Source organism: Poecile atricapillus, chromosome W, assembly GCF_030490865.1.
Source record: "Poecile atricapillus isolate bPoeAtr1 chromosome W, bPoeAtr1.hap1, whole genome shotgun sequence".
NCBI classification, from domain to species: Eukaryota; Metazoa; Chordata; class Aves; order Passeriformes; family Paridae; genus Poecile; species Poecile atricapillus.
The window spans coordinates 1,789,286-1,808,789 of NC_081288.1; the positions used below are offsets into that span (position 1 = coordinate 1,789,286).

The 19,504-nt window shown below is 44.6% G+C and overlaps 2 protein-coding genes across 3 annotated transcripts in view; one reads left to right on the top strand and one right to left on the bottom strand.

Annotated features, from left to right (window-relative positions):
• Positions 1–33: 33 nt before the first annotated feature.
• On the top strand, positions 34–9,461 carry LOC131591920 (mesoderm-specific transcript homolog protein-like). 2 transcript variants are annotated; one of them, XM_058863040.1, is made up of 12 exons: positions 34–133; positions 1,734–1,888; positions 2,316–2,395; positions 2,845–2,922; positions 3,744–3,931; positions 4,117–4,178; positions 5,056–5,096; positions 5,225–5,295; positions 5,980–6,081; positions 6,700–6,776; positions 7,158–7,221; positions 8,359–9,461. In XM_058863040.1, the coding sequence occupies exons 2-12, from the start codon at positions 1,735–1,737 to the stop codon at positions 8,474–8,476; spliced, it is 1,035 nt and encodes a 344-aa protein (XP_058719023.1). In that variant the 5' UTR covers positions 34–133; position 1,734; the 3' UTR covers positions 8,477–9,461. The 2 variants fall into 2 exon arrangements, with proteins under 2 accessions (XP_058719023.1, XP_058719024.1); XM_058863041.1 differs by having other exon boundaries at positions 3,744–3,880; positions 4,120–4,178.
• LOC131591919 (coatomer subunit gamma-2) overlaps positions 9,248–19,504 on the bottom strand; it is a 32,841-nt gene continuing 22,584 nt past the window's right edge. The window contains exons 18-24 of the mRNA XM_058863039.1: positions 18,864–18,926; positions 18,486–18,625; positions 17,073–17,244; positions 13,925–14,022; positions 11,853–11,991; positions 11,074–11,172; positions 9,248–9,639 (exon numbers count right to left, since the gene is read on the bottom strand). Of these exons, the coding sequence (XP_058719022.1) occupies positions 9,509–9,639; positions 11,074–11,172; positions 11,853–11,991; positions 13,925–14,022; positions 17,073–17,244; positions 18,486–18,625; positions 18,864–18,926 (842 nt within the window). The 3' untranslated portion in view covers positions 9,248–9,508. The remainder of the gene's footprint in view (positions 9,640–11,073; positions 11,173–11,852; positions 11,992–13,924; positions 14,023–17,072; positions 17,245–18,485; positions 18,626–18,863; positions 18,927–19,504) is intronic.

A 19,504-nucleotide genomic window follows, 5' to 3' on the forward strand; every position in this document is an offset into this window, starting at 1 on the left:
GGCGGGCGGGAAGCGGCGGGGAAGAGAGGGCAGGGATTGCGCATGCGCGTTGAGTTGACCACGCCCATCCCCGGCCCCGCCCCGCCGGGAGAGCGCGATGGCGGCGCGCGCCCGCGGCAGCGCCTGAGCCCAGGTGAGAGCGGCGCGCGCGCGGGGCCGCGGCCACGCCCCCTCCCCGCCGGGCGCGAGCGCGGAGGCTCCACCCCCCTCCGCGCGCGCTCAGGGAGGGGGCGTGGCCTGAGGGGAGGGGGCGTGGGGGGTTCCGGGTTTGTGGGCGGGGTTTATGGGGGTGTGGTCAGTGGGCGGGGCTTGGGTGGGGTGTGTCCCTTCATGTGGGCGTGGCCACAGCCTTGGACTGCCATTGGCTCCCTGAGCCACGTTGGGGTCACGACCCCCCAGACCCCAAAAAACCCCTGATCCCTCCCCCAGTGACCCCATGACCCCCTCTGCCCCCCAATGACCCCATAACCCCCCCTCAGACCCCATAAACCCCCTCAGGCCCCCCAATGACCCCCTCAGGCCCCCAAGTGACCCCATGACCCCCCTCAGGGCCCCAAATGACCCCATAAACCCCCTCAGGGCCCCCAGTGACCCCATGACCCCCCCTCAGACCCCATAACCACCCTCAGCCCCCCAATGACCCCATAACCCCCCTCAGACCCCCCCAGTGACCCCATAACCCCCCTCAGACCACATAACCCCCCTCAGGGCCCCCAGTGACCCCATAACCCCCCTCAGACCCCATAACCCCCCTCAGGCCCCACTCAGACCCCATAACCCCCCTCAGGCCCCCAAATTACCCCATAACCCCCCCTCAGCCCTCCAGTGACCCCACAGCCCCCCCTCAGGCCCCCAATGACCCCATAACCACCCTCAGGGTCCCAGATGACCCCATAACCCCCCTCAGGCCCCCAAGTGACCCCATAACCCCCCTCAGGCCCCACTCAGACCCCATAACTCCCCTCAGGGCCCCCAATGTTCCCCCTCAAACCCCAAATGAGACCGAGGTTCCCTCTCAGATCCCAAACTTTGCTGGATCTGCCATCCTGGGGACATGGAGGTTCTGGGAACGGGGGAGTTTTGGGTTTTTGGAATTGGGGGAGTTTTGGGTTTCTGGGAATGGGGGAGTTTTGGGTTTCTGGGAATGGGGGAGTTTTGGGTTTCTGGGAATGGGGGAGTTTTGGGTTTCTGGGAATGGTGGAGTTTTGGGATTCTGGGAATGGGGAAATTTTGGGTTTCTGGAAATGGGGAAGTTTTGGGGTTCTGGAATTGGGGGAGTTTTGAGATTCTGGAATTTGGGGAGTTTTGGGGTTCTGGCAATGGAGAAAATTTGGGGTTCTGGGAATGGGGGAGTTTTGGGGACATGGAAAGGGGTTTTGGGAATGAGGGAATTTTGGGGACATAGAAAGGGAAAGTTTTGGGGTTCTGGGAATGGGGGAGTTTTGGGGACATGGAAAGTTTTGGGGTTCTGGGAATGGGGGAGTTTTGGAGACATGGAAAGTTTTGGGGTTCTGGGAATGGGGGAGTTTTGGAACTCTGGGAATGGGGGAATTTTGGGTTTCTGGAATTGGGGGAGTTTTGGGGTTCTGGAATTGGGGGAGTTTTGGGGTTCTGGCAGTGGGGAAAATTTGGGTTTCTGGGAATGGGGAAGTTTTGAGGACACGGAGCTGCGTTCTGTGGGAGCCCTGTGGGAATTTGGGAATCGCAGAGTGACTCCCGGCCGTGTCCCGCAGGATGAAGGAGTGGTGGCTGCAGGTGGGGCTGCTGGGCGTGCCCCTCCTCGCCGTCTACCTGCACATCCCGCCCCCGCAGCCTTCCCCGGCACTCCGCTCCTGGAAATCTTCCGGAAGCTTCTTCACCTACAAGGACCTGAACGTCTTCTACAGAGGTGACGGAGCCGTCCCGCGGTGGCCACGGGGACATCCCGAAAACTGGGCAGGGTGGGGACACATCTCGGTTTTTGCCCTCCTGGATCGGGCAGGGATGGGTGAGAACGTTCCACCAGGGAAAGTTGGCTCTTGTTGGGAAGGATCCCAAGAGCCTCCGATGGATTCCAACATGGAAAAGACACTGGAAACCCTTTTAGCAGCAGCGCAGAGGCTGCTGGAATTAATTTGAGCTAATTAAATCCCTGGAATGATCATGGAGCCAGTGAGGTTTCCCAAGGGAAGCTGCAGTGGGAATCAAACCCATCCCTGGTTTTGGGGAGCAGAGGGAGAGGCGGATTCCCAAGGGGATGAGCAGCAATTCCCATCCTAGAAGGGAGGAATTTTGGGAAGAGCTGACTCGGAGGTGTCCTGTTCTTCTCCCCGCAGATTCCAGCGGCGCCGTCGGCAGCTCCGACGTCGTGGTGCTCCTGCACGGCTTCCCGACGTCCAGCTACGACTGGAGCAAGGTGAGGGCGCTGGAATCCGACAGCAAATCCCAGGATTTTCGGCTCCTGGGAATGAGCAGGCAGCAGAGCAGGGGTGGGAGGCTCCAGAGGAGAATTCCTGATTTCTCCTGGAGTCACATCACCGTGTCCCTCTCCCAGTGTAAAATCCGAGCTTTTTCCTCATCCCACGGCAAACAGCCACAAAAATTCCGTGGCTTTTTCTGGGGGATCTTGGGAAATTTTGACCTCCCGCTGTTTCCTTGTTTTTTTCTGGGGGATCTTGGGAAATTTTGACCTCCCGCTGTTTCCTTGGCTTTTTCTGGGGGATCTTGGGAAATTTTGACCTCCCGCTGTTTCCTTGGAGCTGGGGTGTTCTCCTGGCACGGTGGCGAGGAGCACGTCCATCCTGCAGCCGTTTCCATCCTCTGCTCCCTCTGGATGCTTTTCCAACGCATTTCTTCTCTTCCCAGATCTGGGAAGGGCTGACCCAGCGCTTTCACCGGGTGATTGCCCTGGATTTCCTCGGATTTGGATTCAGCGACAAGCCCGTGAGTACCCTGCCACCAGGATTGTCCCGGCTGCTTTCGGCACAGCGCTCCGGAAAATCGGTTTTTGCCATCCAAGAGTTTTTCCTCGGATTTCCCTCTGGAAAAGGGATAAGGAAGTGGAAGGGTTGTGGTGGACCTGGGTTTGGTGGGACTCCAAAACGCACCTGGAGCCCTTTGGAGCGTGGACAACGCTCTGGCGGCTTCCACGGGATATCCCGAGCGCCGAGGCCGCGGGAGCGAGCCGCTGCTTTCCTTATCCCGTGTTTCCACTTTTCCTCAGAGCCCAAACTTGGCTGGAGCTGCTGGGGATGTGGAGGTTCTGGGAATGGGGGAGTTTTAGGATTCTGGGAATGGGGGAGTTTTGGGGTTCTGGGAATGGGGGGACTTTTGGGGACATGGAAAGGGATTATGGGAATGGGGGAGTTTTGGGGACATGGAATTTGGGTTTGGAAATGAAGGAGTTTTGGGGACATGGAAAGGGATTCTGGGAATGGGGAAGTTTTGGGATTCTGGGAATGGGGGAGTTTTGGGGTTCTGGGAATGGGGGAAGTTTTGGGGTTCTGGGAATTGGGGAGTTTTGGGGTTCTGGGAATGGGGGAGTTTTGGGGACATGGAAGGGGATTATGGGAATGAGGGGAGTTTTGGAGACCAGGAAAGGGATTATGAAAATGGGGGAGTTTTGGGATTCTGGGAATGGGGGGAGTTTTGGGGTTCTGGGAATGGGGGAGTTTTGAAGACATGGAAAGCAATTATGGGATATTCATCCTGGAACATCTGCTGCCTCCGGCTCTCACCGGGACCCCTCTCCCGTTTTTTGGCAGAGACCCCACGGCTACTCCATCTTCGAGCAGGCCACCATCGTGGAGGGGCTGCTGCGCCACCTCGGGCTCCGGCACCAGAGGATCAACCTCCTGTCCCACGATTACGGGGACACGGTGGCCCAGGAGCTGCTCCACAGGTCCCTGCCGCCCCTCCTGCCCTCTCCTGTCCCCTCCAGGATGATTTCCAGCAGATAAGTGGAAGGACGTGGCGCAGAGTTCCCCCCTTTTCCCGCCGCCTCGGGCGTCTCGTCCGTCCCAATTCCCGAATTTCCCGAGGAGACGGAGATGATCCGCCACAATCTGAGCTCGTGCCGGGTCGTTCCTGGGAGCTGGCGGAGGTTTGGTTGGGTTTCAGCTTCTGCTCTGCTGTCCCCAGGTATGAGCACAATAAAACCGGGAGCATCCTGATCAACAGCCTCTGCTTGTCCAACGGAGGTGAGGATCCACCGGGGCGGGGGGGGATCCAGGGGATCTGGGGGGATCTGTGGGATCCATGGGATGGGGTTTTGTGGGATGGGGATCCATGGGATGGGGATCCACGGGATCTGGGGGATCCATGGGATGGGGTTTTGTGGGATGGGGATCCATGGGATGGGGATTCGTGGGATCTGTGGGATCCACAGGATGGGGAGCTGTGGGATGGGGATCAGTGGGATGGAGATTTGTAGGATGGGGATCAATGGGATGGGGATCCACGGGATAGGGATCAATGGGATGGAGATCCGTGGGATGGGGATCAATGGGATGGGTATTTGTGGGATGGGGATCCACGGGATCTGTGGGATCCACGGGATGGGGATCCACAGGATGGGGATCCATGGGATCTGTGGGATGGGATCTGTGGGATGGGGATCTCAGGAATGGGGATCTGTGGGATCCATGGGATGGGTGTCTGTGGGATGGGGATCCGTGGGATGGGGATCTGTGGAATCCACAGGATGGGGATCCATGGGATGGGGATCCATGGGATGGGGGTCCACGGGATGGGTGTTTGTGGGACGGGGATCCACGGGATCTGTGGGATCCACAGGATGGGGATCCATGGGATCTGTGGGATTCGTGGGATGGGGATCCATGGGATCTGTGGGATCCATGGGATGGGATTTGTGGGATGGGAACCAATGGGATGGGTTGGCCTTCCCACCTCCATCACCCCAATCCCACGGACTGCGATCAAGGCGCTGTAATTAACCAGGAGCACCAATCCTGGTCTCCCTGGGCCGCTTCCGTGGCTCCGTGCAGGGGGGACAAAGCGGGAGAGGCGGAGCGGAGCGCTGCCGGCGTCCCAGCTCCGTTCTCTGATCCCTTCCAGGGATTTTTCCCGAAACGCACTACCCCCGCTTCATCCAGAAGGTGAGCTGCTCTCGTCCTGCTCCATCCCCAAATCCCAAATAAACGCCCCTCGGAGAGATGGGAAAAGCTCTCCGTGGATTTATCCAGGTGGCCGATGCCGAGTTGTGCTCTCTCCTTTCTTCCCAAAGCTCCTCGTGGATGGGGGGCTGCTCTCCCCCGTCATCCTGCGGCTCATGAACTTCTTCTTCTTCTCTGGAGGGTGAGCCGGCTCTCGGGGGCGCTGGGCACAATCCCTGAGGGTGTGAACCAAGTGGGGAAAGGGAAAATGCGGGAATTGGAGAGGAATTCTCGGCTGGGAGGGTGAGGAGACCACGGAGTGGAATTCCCAGAGAAGCTGTGGCTGCTCCTGGATCCCTGGAAAAGTCCAAGGCCGGGCTGGAACACCGCGGGATAGTGGGAGAGGTGTCCCTGGCCATGGGTGGGGAGGGAATTCTTTAATTCCCTTTAATTTATAATTAAATAAACAATTTAATTCCCTTAAATTCCAAACCATTCCGTGATTCTGGAGCAGATTCCCTGGCGCTGTCCCCAGAGAGCTGGGATTGACCTCTGGACCATTCCCCCTCCACACTGGCCCAGGACTTCACTTCAACAACAAACCAAACTTTTCCCTGGACACTGAAATCCTCCTCTCCCACAAATGACCCCTGCACCATCAGATTTTTCTATTTTTAGCAGTGTTAAAAATGTTTTTCCCCCCCAAAAAAAGCCTTTTGAGGCCATTCAACATTTATCCCAACTTATCCTGGGGACATCTCAACGCTCGGAGTTTTGCTGTGGAAACTGGAAGTGCTGGAATTTTTTCCCCTCTGTTTTTTTTTGAGTTTTTGAGTGGTTCCCTGACACTGGAATTTGTCTCTCCGAATCCCATTTTTTTTCCCAGGCTCAGGGCAGTTTTCGGGCCCTACACGCAGCCCTCCCAGGCGGAATTCTGGGATATGTGGACGGCGGTGCGGAATAACGACGGGAATCTCGTTATGGACAGGTACCTCAGCACCAATTCCCGCATCAGCTTCGTGTCACACCGGCTCCGAGGTTCCCAGAGCTCAGCCAGGCTTCTCCAGAACCTTCCAGCTGCTTCTTTTGGAGTCTGGGATCAACTTTACATCCCAAAAAAAAAAGATGCTGGGGGGTGATGTTGGAGCAGGGATTCTCTGGGATGACACGAGGCAGGGAAATGAAGGTTGGAGTTGGATCTGAGATGATTTTTTCTTTGGAAAAGCTTGGATTTTGGGAGGTTTGGCAATGATTTGAGCTCAACCTGTGACAGATATTTGAGCAGATTCCCCCCAACATCATCCCAGGAGAGATTTGAACCTTCCAGGCCATTCCCAGAAGTCCCAATCCCAAATATTTGGCCTGGGAATTTCGGAAGGGACACGTTTCTTCCAGTCTGTGGCTTTTAGAAGGGTCTTGGGCTGGTGGCTGAGCTCAGTTCTGTGTCTCCCCTTCCCTCGGTGGGAGGAGGGAGTGGCTGAGCCCGGGGATGACGGTCCGGTGCTGCTTTCCCACGGGAGACGCAGATCCCACCTGGAATTTTGTGTCCGTGGCCCAAATTCCAGGCTGGGCGGCATCCAGGGCGTAACGACGACTTTTCCTTCAGTATTTTGCAGTACATAAACCAGAGAAAGAAGCACAGGGAGCGCTGGGTTGGGGCTTTGACGTCTACCTCGGTCCCACGTGAGTAGGAATCCATTCCTTGACCCGCTGGGATTTTTGGGAATTGCGCCGGCTCCTTCCATCCACCTCTGGTTTTTCGGAGTTCAGATCCAGTTTTCCAGCTGAGATAACGTGCCCTGGCTCACAGCTGCTTCTCCAAGTGCTGCTCCAGGGAAGCTGAGGAGTTTTTCCAAGCCCCAAAAAAAGCTGGGAACAAACCCAGGGGTTGGAGGCTGAACTTGACCCCGGGGCAGAGCAGAGATGGTTTGTTCAGGGCTCCACTGGAAGCTTCCAGAGCTTTGTGTGAGGAGGGAACACTCCTGGAGGTCTCCTTGGGGATGTTTCAATGAGTGAATCCATGAATTTATGGATAGGAAAGCTGTGGCTGTGCTTCCCTTGCAGTGCATCTCATCTACGGCCCCCTGGATCCTGTGAATCCACACCCCGAGTTCCTCCAGCTTTACAAGTAAGACAAAAAGTGGGAAATTTTAACTTCTTAAAAAAATTCTTTTTAGTTTCTCTTGATTCTGCTGCACTTCTTTTCACTCCTGGATTTCTCAGTCTCCTCCTCTGAGCTGAGCTCTTTGGGGATATTCACGGGGAGTTCTGTTTATCTCAGTTCTCTGGGTCAGAAGAAAACTCCAGAGCTCGTTAGGATCTTGTTTCCCTTGTGTTAATTAGGATGTTATCACAAAACTTGGCAGGTCTCTCCACACTTTCTGCACAAGTTTAATTCATCTTGTCTCTTTGGCTCACTTTGGCTCTGATGGCACAAAATGGCCCTGAGCTACGCAGTTCTTTTATCTTTATATTTATTTTTATCCAATTAACAATAGACACGTTAATTATTTTTCTTAATGACCCAATGACCCATCACCTGTGTGCTGCACTGTGACATTTTCTGTCCAATCACCTGCTATTGCCCAAAAACCTCTAGATGAAGAAAATTAAGAAAGAAGGAAAAGAAACAACATTCTAAATCCTTCCATCTCGTTTTCTATTTTTTAAACTATTTTAAACTCTAACTTTTTCACTCAGTGACTTAAGGAAACTTTAATTTACACACTCACACTTTTAACTTTTCTATCTCACTTTAACATTTGTTTTCATGCATCACCATGAAAACACACCCATAATTTTCATGTTGTGTGAATTTTAGTGTTTTTCTGGATCTCAGACATCAGAGACAAGGGCTCACACTCTGTGTCTCAGCCTCCAGCAGGAATGTGCAACCGGGGCTTTATTCGGATATTTTTCCTGGCTATTCCTCCAATTCCATCCTGCTGGAAGCTGTTTTTAATTCCCACTCATTGTGTTTAATTAACACATTAAAGAGTGTTAATTAACACTCTCACCTGCACAGGCTGTTGGTTGGAAGTTGGTTCTGCATTTTAGGCACCAAAACGAGGATTTTTGGTCGATGCCGTGCTCTGTTTTAAATCCACACAGGGAAGATTTGTTTCCTGAGGAAATCTCCCTCCTCACTCCAAACTAACCTGCACTTGGAAAGGACCGGCTGGAGCTGCTCCAGGCCTTCTTTTTAAATCCCAAAAAAGTGGCAGAACCCTTGGCTGCAGCAATTCCCTCTGTTTTTCCCCACCAGGAAGGTGCTTCCCACGTCCACGGTGTCGGTGCTGGATGATCACATCAGCCACTACCCCCAGCTGGAGGATCCCACGGGATTTCTCAATGCCTACCTGAACTTCATCAACTCCTTCTGAGCTGCTGCAGCTCGGTTTTCGTTCTAAGCAAAAGAATCAGGCTTTGGGGGCAGGAAAAAAAAACCCAAACATGGATTTTTTCTCTCCCACATCCAACACGGCGCTCGCAGCTTCGTCCTGGGTTGATAAACTGAGTTAAATCCATGGAGAGCTGGAAAAATGAGGGGAAAAGCAGGATGCTGGCAGCTCTTCCAGCCCTGCACTCCCCTTTTTATCCAGCTTGACTCTATTTAGAGAGGCAGAGGTTTAAATTAACATTAAATCACAATTTCTTACTTGGTTGCCCTGACTTGGGAAGAAACAACCAACAGGCAGAGGCAGAATTTCCCTGACAAAATTCCCTCCATCCCCCTCCTTTCCCGGTTTTCCAGATGGGATTTTCCCCCAGTTTGAACCCAGGAAAAGGCTGCCCTGAGGTTTGGTTATTACCTGACGTAAAGCTCAGAGAATTGAATCTGCCTCAAGAGATGGAGTTTAATCTCTCGCTGTACATTGATTTTTCTGTGTGGAAGAAGAGACAGTCACAAAAATATTTCAAATTGGGAGGTCTGGGATGGTTTTTAATTGTTGGGAATTTAATAGCATCCCTTTAGGAATAAGGGGTTTTTGTTTAATAAACAGCCATTATGGGCTGTTCTTTTCTGTACTGGAACAGACAGAATTAGAACAAAAAAAAAAAATAAAATTTCTATTTTATTAACAGCAATTCATATGAATTCCACCACTTGAACCAGTGTTTATTTTTCTGTTAATAAAAAGCAATTTTGACAAAAAAAAAACCTGATTCCATTTTTCCCTTCCCTGGTTGAGATTCCATAAGTTAGGTGGGAATGTGTCGGTGAGGACGAGGGAGGGGACACGGGAACGGCTCAGCGCCAGCCACTAACGCCATACAAAAGATTTCCCAAATTCAGGAATAAAAACTAAACATGCAGAAAAGACAGCCAGGAAAAAAAATAAAAATTAAAAAAAAAAAAAGAAAAAATAATAGAAAAGGAGGGAGGAATTCCAGGAATTTCAGCGCTGGAACTCTCAGCCCACGGAAGCCAGGATGACATCGACGGACGTCTCGTCCTTGCTCCTGACCGTCACCTGCATGGTCACACCGTCCCCAAGGGCCAGCCTGGACCTGACCAGCACGTCACAGCCACCTCTGTACACACCTGGGATGAAGGAACATCAGAGGTCACTCTGGAGAGCCCCAGGGATCCAGCCCTGATCCAGGGATTTCCTTCTCAGCCAGGATCGGGACCCCGTGGGATTCTCCGGGTTGGAAAGTTGGGAAAGGTCCTGGGGGTGGTGGTGGCAGAGGGGGGGGATGTGGCCAAGTGGGCAAGAGGATGATGGGCACAGCCTCTCCTGAGGGACAGCCTGGAATTCCGGGAATTCAGGAGAGCCCTGGAGGAGCTGGAGCGTGTCCAGGGAAGGGAACGGAGCTGGGAAGGAGCTGGAGAATTCCTGAGGGAGATGGGAAGGGCCTGGAGAATTCCTGAGGGAGATGGGAAGGGGCTGGAGAATTCCTGAGGGAGATGGGAAGGGGCTGGAGAATTCCTGAGGGAACTGGGAAGAGGCTGGAGAATTCCTGAGGGAGATGGGAAGGGTCTGGAGAATTCCTGAGGGAGCTGGGAAGGGTCTGGAGAATTCCTGAGGGAGCTGGGAAGGGGCTGGAGAATTCCTGAGGGAGATGGGAAGGGGCTGGAGAATTCCTGAGGGAGATGGGAAGGGGCTGGAGAATTCCTGAGGGAGATGGGAAGGGGCTGGAGAATTCCTGAGGGAGATGGGAAGGGGCTCATCCCAGAGAAAAGGGGGATCAGGGGGAATTTCTGGCTCTGCACAACTCCCTGCCAGGAGGGGACAGCCGGGGGGGATTTGGGATCTTATCCCAGGGAACGGGGACAGGAGGAGAGGGAACGGCCTCAGGCTGGGCCAGGGGAGCCTCAGGGTGGATTTTAGGGAAAATTCCTCCATGGAAAGGGGGGTCAGGCACTGGAAATGCCCAGGGCAGGGGGAAGTGCCCATTCCTGGAGGGAATTCCCAGCCCTGTGGATGTGACACCTGGGGACAAAGTGGGGCAGGGGTGGCCTTGGCAGTGCTGGGAATGGCTGGGAATGGTCTGAGAGGCCTTTTCCAGCCTAAACAATTCCATGATTCTGGAAGAATCTGTGGGTGCTGCAGGACAACTGAGGAACTTGAGAACAAGCAGCTCCCAGACAAACTCAGGAAAGGGATTTAACGATGCCTGCTCTGGAAATTCTCCAGTCAGGGATTCTCCACCATTCCCACAGGTGGAATTCCCACATTCCCACAGGTGGAATTCCCACATTCCCACGGGTGGAATTCCCACATTCCCACGGGTGGAATTCCCACATTCCAACAGCTTTGGCCTGAGCACATCCAAGACAGAAATCTCCGAGTTAGGAGCAGCTGCATTCAACACATTTCAGAGGATTAAAAAAACCCTCTTTGTACAGAGAAAAAACTCCCAAAATAACAATTATTATATTATAAATAATGTAAGATCTCCTAAATAATTACTTTTCATTTAGAAAAATCCGTGGGGATGTGGAAATTGAGAATTGAGCAGCAGGAACACTCACCAGCCAAGTAGAGGGTGTGAGAATTTTTGTTTTCTGGCACTTTGTCTGACCTCTCACAGGGCTGCATCCCCAGGAACTTGATGATGTTGTTGACAGCTTCTGCATTTGGAAATTGAAAGGAGAAAATGAAATTATTCTGGGTAATTATTTATTACACTAAAAAAAAAAAAAAAAGAAATAAAATAAAATAAATAAACAAATTATTAAATTAAAAATAAATAAATAAAATTTAAAAAGAAATAAATATAATAAAAATAAAATAAATTAAATAATTAAAATATTAAATTAAAAAGAAATAAATAAAATAAATGTTAATAATAAATAAAATAAATTTTAAAAATGAATAAAAAATAAAATAATTAAATTATTAAATTAAAAATAAATGCGCAAAATAATTTTAATAAATAAAATTAAATAAATAAAAATAATAAAAATAAATAAAAAATATTAATTAAAAATAAATAAAATAAATTTTAAAAATAAATAAATAACATTTAAAAATGAAATAAATTAATTAAATAAATTTTAAAAATAAAAAAATAAACAAAATATTAAATTAAAAAATAGATAATTTTTAAAATAAATAAATAAAATTTAAAAACAAAATAAATAAGATAAATTTAAAAAATAAAAATAAAAAATATTCAATAAATAATAACAGAAACCTAATAAATAAATAAAATTGTAAAAATAAAATAAATAAAATAAATAAATAAAATAAATTAAAAAAAAAAAATTAAAAATTAAATAAAAGCTCAAGAAGTGAGGGATTATCTCACCATCCAGGGTTTTGATGGAACTGAGTGCAAAGGTTTCTTCCTTCTCAAAATCATCTCCCACCTCCTCCCAGGCAGCTGCAAAGTTGGGTTTTAAAACTTTCTGGAGATGATCAGACACTGTCACCTCCAAATCTTCCAGCTGGGAGGGGAAAAAATGGGAAATTTCGGTTATGGAAATGATCCTCACCTTGGAAAGGGAAAAAACCCCAATTTTGCCAAGAGAATGCCTGGTTTGAATTTCAGAAATATAGAATATATTTATAATATTTATAATATATATATAATGTAATACGTAACATAATATTAGAGATACAATATTATAGATACAATATAATATAATAAATACAATTAATATAATATAATTTAATATAATATAATATAACATAACATAATATATATTATAGTAATATTATTTTAATATAATAATATAATATTTATAATATCCAATAAAAATATATATTATATATAAAATAATAACTATATATAATAACATATAGTTATCATACAACTATATAACATATAGTGGTTATATAATGTGTAATTTCCCCACTGAAAAGAGGGGAAATTGTATTTATGGTGGTCATTTGTAAACCTTAAAAATATACAAAAATTGCAGAAAAATTGTGGAAAAAAGTGGAGGAAAATGGCAGGAACATGACACAAAAATGACACAAAAATGACACAAAAATGCACCAAAAATGCACCAAAAATGCACCAAAAAATTGCACAAAAAATTGCACAAAAAATTGCACAAAAAAATGCACCAAAAAATGCACAAAAACTGCACAAAACCATCTGTGGGACTAAAGGAGAGCAGAAAATGAAGCCACCACTCGATGGGTCAAATCCCCTCCTGGGTTTCTTCCATGGAGAGTTTTCCTCACAATCCATGGAATCCCAGGATGGTTCAGGTTGGAAGGATCTTTAAAATAATCCAGTTCCAACCTCTGCCATGGGCAGGGACAATTCCCAACATCCCAGGCTGCTCCAATCCTTTCTTGGACATTCCCGGGATTTGGGGCAGCCACAGCTGCTCTGGGAATTCCCAAAATCCCACCCCAATCTCCCCTTTTCCAATCTGGAGCCATTCCCTGTGTCCTGTCCCTCCAGGCCTTTCCCAAATTCCAGCTCTCCCGGAGCCCCTCCAGGCCCTGGAATGTGCTGGAAGCTCTCCCTGGATCCTTCCCTTCTCCAGGAGAACATTCCCAGCTCTCCCAGCCTGGCTCCAGAGCCTGACATTGGATCCATCTCCTCTCCAAGGAATTGATGGACCCGGGGCCTTCCCTTGCAATCTCAGGAAGCCACCAAGGCTCTCCCTTCCCTTTCCCTCTCTTTCCCATCCCCATTTCCCAGAAAAATCCCTCCAGATGGATTCGGAGCCTCCCAAATCCCAGAATCCCGGAATGCTTTGGGATGGGATCCAGGGACCTTCAATCCCATCCCATTCCAATCCCACCATCCCAGGCTGCTCCAACCCTTCCTTGGCCATTCCAGGGATTTGGGGCAGCCACAGCTGCTCTGGGAATTCCCAAATCCCACCCCAAATTCCCCTTTTCCAATCTGGAGCCATTCCCTGGCTCCTGCCCCTCCAGGCCTTTCCCAAATTCCAGCTCTCCTGGATCCCCTTTATCTCCTGGAATGTGCTGGAAGCTCTCCCTGGATCCTTCCCTTCTCCAGGAGAACATTCCCAGCTCTCCCAGCCTGGCTCCAGAGGAACCTTTATTTCCTCCAGTACTTCCTGAAATCTGCATCCCTATCATGGAATTAACAAAATTCAATTAACAAAAAAAAATTCAAATATCTGGGGTGGAAAGATTGGAACCAAATTCTGAAAACAGCCAATGGAATTTATTTCATTCCCTCCTCACAAATTCAACTCCACAAAAAAAAACAAACTAAAAAATTTTGATGGAAATGAAGTTTTGGGGATCCAAAAAACGACATTTGAGGCGATTTTGGCGTTTCAGGGAACGTGTTGATGTCAGGATGGAGAAGAAAGTGGAGCTGGTGGATGAAGCAGGTTTATCCCAAAGGATGTGCCAAGGGAAGAGGGAAGAAAGGCTGGGACTCACCAGGTACTCATCCTCGTAGCCTTCCTCCTCGGGCAGCCCCGTGCCGGGGTCGCAGTCGCGCACCGTGAACCTCATGGTGCAGCTGAAGGTGCAAGCCACTGGAAAAGAGAGGAAATCCTGGATAGTCAGGGAAAAATTCCTCTGATGGAGACATCTCTTCCCAAAAAAAACCCAACTGGAATATCCAGGGGTTTTGCCCCAGGGATACAGATGTGAACTTTAATATCATTTTATTAAATTTAATTTAAATTTAATTTTTTAATCTTAATTTTAGTTTTTCTAATTTTAGTTTTTTAATTTTAGTTCTCCTAATTTTAGTTCTCCTAATTTTAATTTTTAATGTTACTAGAAAGAAAAGAAAGAAAAGAAAGAAAAGAAAGAAAAGAAAGAAAAGAAAGAAAAGAAAGAAAAGAAAGAAAAGAAAGAAAAGAAAGAAAAGAAAGAAAAGAAAGAAAAGAAAGAAAAGAAAGAAAAGAAAGAAAAAGAAAAAAAAAAGAAAAAAAAGAAAAAAGAAAAGAAAAAAGAAAAGAAAAAAGAAAAGAAAAAAGAAAAGAAAAAAGAAAAGAAAAAAGAAAAGAAAAAAGAAAAGAAAAAAGAAAAGAAAAAAGAAAAGAAAAAAGAAAAGAAAAAAGAAAAGAAAAAAGAAAAGAAAAAAGAAAAGAAAAAAGAACAGAAAAAAGAAAAGAAAAAAGAAAAGAAAAAAGAAAAGAAAAAAGAAAAAAGAAAAGAAAAGAGAAAAGAAAAAAGAAAAGAAATTAATTGAAAAGAAATTAATTGAAAAGAAATTAATTGAAAAGAAATTAATTGAAAAGAAATTAATTGAAAAGAAATTAATTGAAAAGAAATTAATTGAAAAGAAATTAATTGAAAAGAAATTAATTGAAAAGAAATTAATTGAAAAGAAATTAATTGAAAAGAAATGAAAAGAAATGAAAAGAAATGCAAAGAAAAGAAACGGAATGAAAAGAAATGGAATGAAAAAAATGAAATTAAAAATGAAAATAAATTAAAAGAAAAGAGATGAAAAATGAAAAGAAATTAAACTAAAAGAAATGAAAAGAAATAATGAAATAACGGAATAACAAAATGAAATACAATAACATACAATAAAACAGAATAAAATACAACAAAATAAAACACAATAAAATACAACAAAATAAAATAGAGTTTAAACTTCAACTTTTTCACCCAGTGACTTAAGAAATTCTAATTTATACACTCACACTTTCAGCTTTTTTATTTAACAGTTATTTTCATGTATCACCATGAAAACACACCCATAAATTTCACATTAGATGAAATTCAGTGTTTTTCTGGATCTCAGAGTTGGAGCTAAAACCACAGAGCTCTGTCTCAGCCTCCAAACCCTCACCTGAGGGATTTTTGGGGATGGTTTCTTGTTGGAGTCTGAGATACAGACTGTGTGCCTTTGTTTCTAATATTTAGTTCTAGGATTCAAGGAAACACTGAATTTCAAATAATATTAAATTCATGAGCGTGTTTTCATGGTGATACATGGAAACAAATGTTAGACAGGAAAAGCTAAAAGTGTGAGTGTGTAAATTAAAGTTTTCTTAAGTCACTGAGTGAAAATGTCAGAGTTTAAACTAGTTTAAAAAATAGAAAACAAGAGGGAGAATGTTGTCTCTTTTCCTTCTTCTTTCTTAATTTTCTTCTTTTAGAGGTTTTTGGGTAGTAGTAGGTGATTGGACAGAAAATGCCACAGTGCAGCACACAGGTGATGGGTCATTGGGTCACTAAGAAAAATTATTTAGTTGGCATCTGTTAATTGGGTAAATGGACATATAAAAGACCTTGAAGAGGATCTTTGTGAGCCATTTTACCCCTTTTCTATCACAGTGCAATGTTGGGAGTCTGAGATACAGAGTGTGTGCCCTTGTTTCTAATATTTAGTTCTAGGATTCAAGGAAACACTGAATTTCATATAAGATGAAATTCACGAGCGTGTTTTCATGGTGATACATGGAAACAAATGTTAGATAGGAAAAGTGTAAATGTGTAGATTAGAAAGTTTTTTAAATCACTGAGTGAAAAAGCAGTTTAGAGAACAGGAGACAAGATTTAGGGGTGTTGTCTCTTGTCCTTCTTCTCTCTTCTCCATGTTCTTCTCCTGGGGGTTTTTGGGTGGTAGTAAATGATTGGGTAAAAAATGCCCCAGTGCAGCACACAGGTGTTGAGTCATTGGGTCACTAAGAAAAATAATTGAGTTGGCATCTGTTAATTGGGTAAATGGAGAGATAAAAGACCTGGAAGAGGATCTTTGTGAGCCATTTTACCCCTTTTCTATCACAGTGCACAGAGCTCCTTGTAATGCTGATAAGAAAAGAATAAACAACTGAGAGGGAAGGAGAGAAAATAACCTCCCCCTGGTGATTCTCCAGTTCAAAGGGAAAAAGAACCAAAATCCAAAAGTCCTTAATGAGACAAGTTAGCATCTGTTAATTGGGTAAATGGACAGATAAAAGACCTTGAAGAGGATCTTTGTGAGCCATTTTACCCCTTTTCTATCACAGTGCACACAGCTCCTTGTACCTTGTCATGCTGATAAGAAAAGAAAAAACAACTGAGACGGAAGGAGAGAAAACTGCCTCCCTCTCATCAATCTCCAATTGAAAGGGAAAAAGAACCAAAATCCAAAAGTCCTTAATGAGACAAGTTGGCATTTGTTAATTGGGTAAATGGACATTTTAAAGACCTTGAAGAGGATCTTTGTGAGCCATTTTACCCCTTTTCTATCACAGTGCACACAGCTCCTTGTACCTTGTAATGCTGATAAGAAAAGAATAAACAACTGAGATGGAATGAGAGAAAATAACCTCCCTCTGGTGATTCTCCAGTTCAAAGGGAAAAAGAACCAAAATCCAAAAGTCCTTAATGAGACAAGTTGGCATCTGTTAATTGGGTAAATGGACAGATAAAAGACCTTGAAGAGGATCTTTGTGAGCCATTTTACCCCTTTTCTATCACAGTGCACACAGCTCCTTGTACCTTGTAATGCTGATAAGAAAAGAATAAACAACTGAGACGGAAGGAGAGAAAATAACATCCCTCTCATCAATCTCCAGTTCAAAGGGAAAAGGAACCCAAATCCAAAATGAGACAGTTTCTTCAGGAGGCAGTTTCTGACCTGCAGTGGGGTCATCCTGGGGGATGCTGACCAGGGTGTAGCACATCCCGGGCTGGTTGTAGGCCAGGCTGGGAGCGGGGATGCAGCAGACGACGTCGTAGGCGTCCGACGGCTCCATCTGCACCGTCACCCGCTCCAGGAGCTGATCGTTCAGGGTGTTGGTGCAGTCAAACTGCAGCAAACAGAACAAGAAAAAATAAAATAAAACAATAAAAATTAAAATAGAACAATAAAAGCATAAAGCAAAACAATAAAAATAAAACAAAACAATAAAAAATAAAGCAAAACAATAAAAAATAGATTAAAACAATAAAAAATAATAAAAAATAAAAAATAAAACAAAACAATAAAAAATTAAAACAATAAAAAAATAAAACAAGACAACAAAAAATAAAGCAAAAAAAAATAAAATAAAACAATAAAAAACAAAAAATAAAAAATAAAAAATAAAACAAGACAACAAAAAATAAAACAAAATAAAAAAATAAAACAAAACAAGTAAAAAAACAATAAAAAATAAAACAAAACAATAAAAAACAAAACAATAAAATATAAAACAAAACAATAAAAAATAAATCAAACCAATAAAAAACAATAAAAAAATAACAATAAAAAATAAAACAAAACAATAAAAAATAAAACAGTAAAAAAACACAATAAAAAATAAAACAAAACAATAAAAAACCCAAAATAAAAAATAAAACAGTCAAAAAATAAAACAAACCAATAAAAAATAAAACAAACCAATAAAAAATAAAACAAAACAAACAAAAAATAAAACAAAACAATAAAAAACCAAAACAAAACAATAAAAAACCAAAACAATAAAAATTAAAAGACAACAATAAAAATAAAACAATAAAAATAAAACAAAACAATAAAAAATAAAACAAAACCATAAAAATAAAACAAACTTGGAAATATTTCTGACATTTCCTCATCCAGGATGTTTGGTTTTGTGGGGTTTTTTGATGAGTTCTCCCAAATCCTGGGATAAAAAGAGGAGTTGGATTTTCCTCACCTGGAAAACGATGTGGTTTGGGAAGATGTGTTTGATGCAGACAAACAAAACAACAAAAAATAAAACAAATTTGGAACTATTTCTGGCATTTCCTCATCCAGAATGTTTGGGTTTGTGTTTTTTTGCCCAAATTAGTTAAAATCTCTGTGGCCTGCAGTGGATTTGTGGTTTTTTTTGATGAGTTCTCCCAAATCCTGGGATAAAAGAAGGAGGTGGATTTTCCTCACCTGGAAGATGTGTTAGATGCAGACTGCAGCAAACAAAACAATAAAAAATAAAACAAACTTGGAAATATTTCTGGCATTTCCTCATCCAGGATGTTTGGTTTTGTGGGGTTTTTTGATGAGTTCTCCCAAATCCTGGGATAAAAAGAGGAGGTGGATTTTCCTCACCTGGAAAACGATGTGGTTTGGGAAGATGTGTTTGATGCAGCGAACGAAATATTCTGTTTCTGCTTCTGTCAGCTGCACTGCCTCTGAGGACTTGAACAAAGGACCCAGGCCCTTGAATTCTGGGATGGCTGCCAGTTGTTCTGGGAAGGAAGGAAAAAAAACGGGATCAGGCTCTGGTGGTGATCCCAAAACCTCAGGGAATCCTGGAATGGTTTGGGTGGGATGGGATATTGAGGATAATTCACTTCCATCCCCTTTTCCACCATCCCAAGGTGGTCCAAGGCCTGGTTTTGGGTAATTCCAGGGATCTGGGAATTCTGGGAATTCCAGCCCAGCCAGGAATTCCTTCCCAAATCCCAAATCCCAAATCTCTCCTACCTTGGAAGATATCCTGGCGTGAAGGAGCCACTTTCTCAGGTTTGCTGGGCACCAGGGCAATCTCTGGGGAGACAAAAATAGCAAAGGTTAATTAATTAAAAGCGATTAAACCATGCAGGAGGTTTAAATGCCACTAAATATTCTATTTAATATAATTAATATTTAATAGTTTTAATTAAATATTCCCCACTGCCATCCTGGCTCCTCACACACTGAAATATCTTTTTTTTTTTGATCTTTGGTGTGGAAATGCTGGATTGAAAGTGGAGGAAATATCTCTGAGTTATGAGGAATGAAACACACTTTAACCCTGATGAGCCAGCAAAAAAGAAAAAAAAAAGAAGAAAAAAGAAATTTAATAAAAGAAAGAAAAAAGAAGATAAAAAAAGAAAAAAGAAAAAAGTAAGAAAAAAGATGAAAAAAAAATAATAGAAAGAAAAAGAAAGAAAAAGAAAGGAGGAGAAGGGAGAATAAAAAAGAGCCCCAAAGTGAAGATGCTCAAGAATTGTGCAAGGACATGGAAGAAAGTCAGAGAAGTGACTGAGAACTCCTGCAATGACCTTTTTCCAAAGGCTGTGACCCAATAAATTCAATACTAATACTAATAATACTAATAATAAATAACATAATAACACAATATA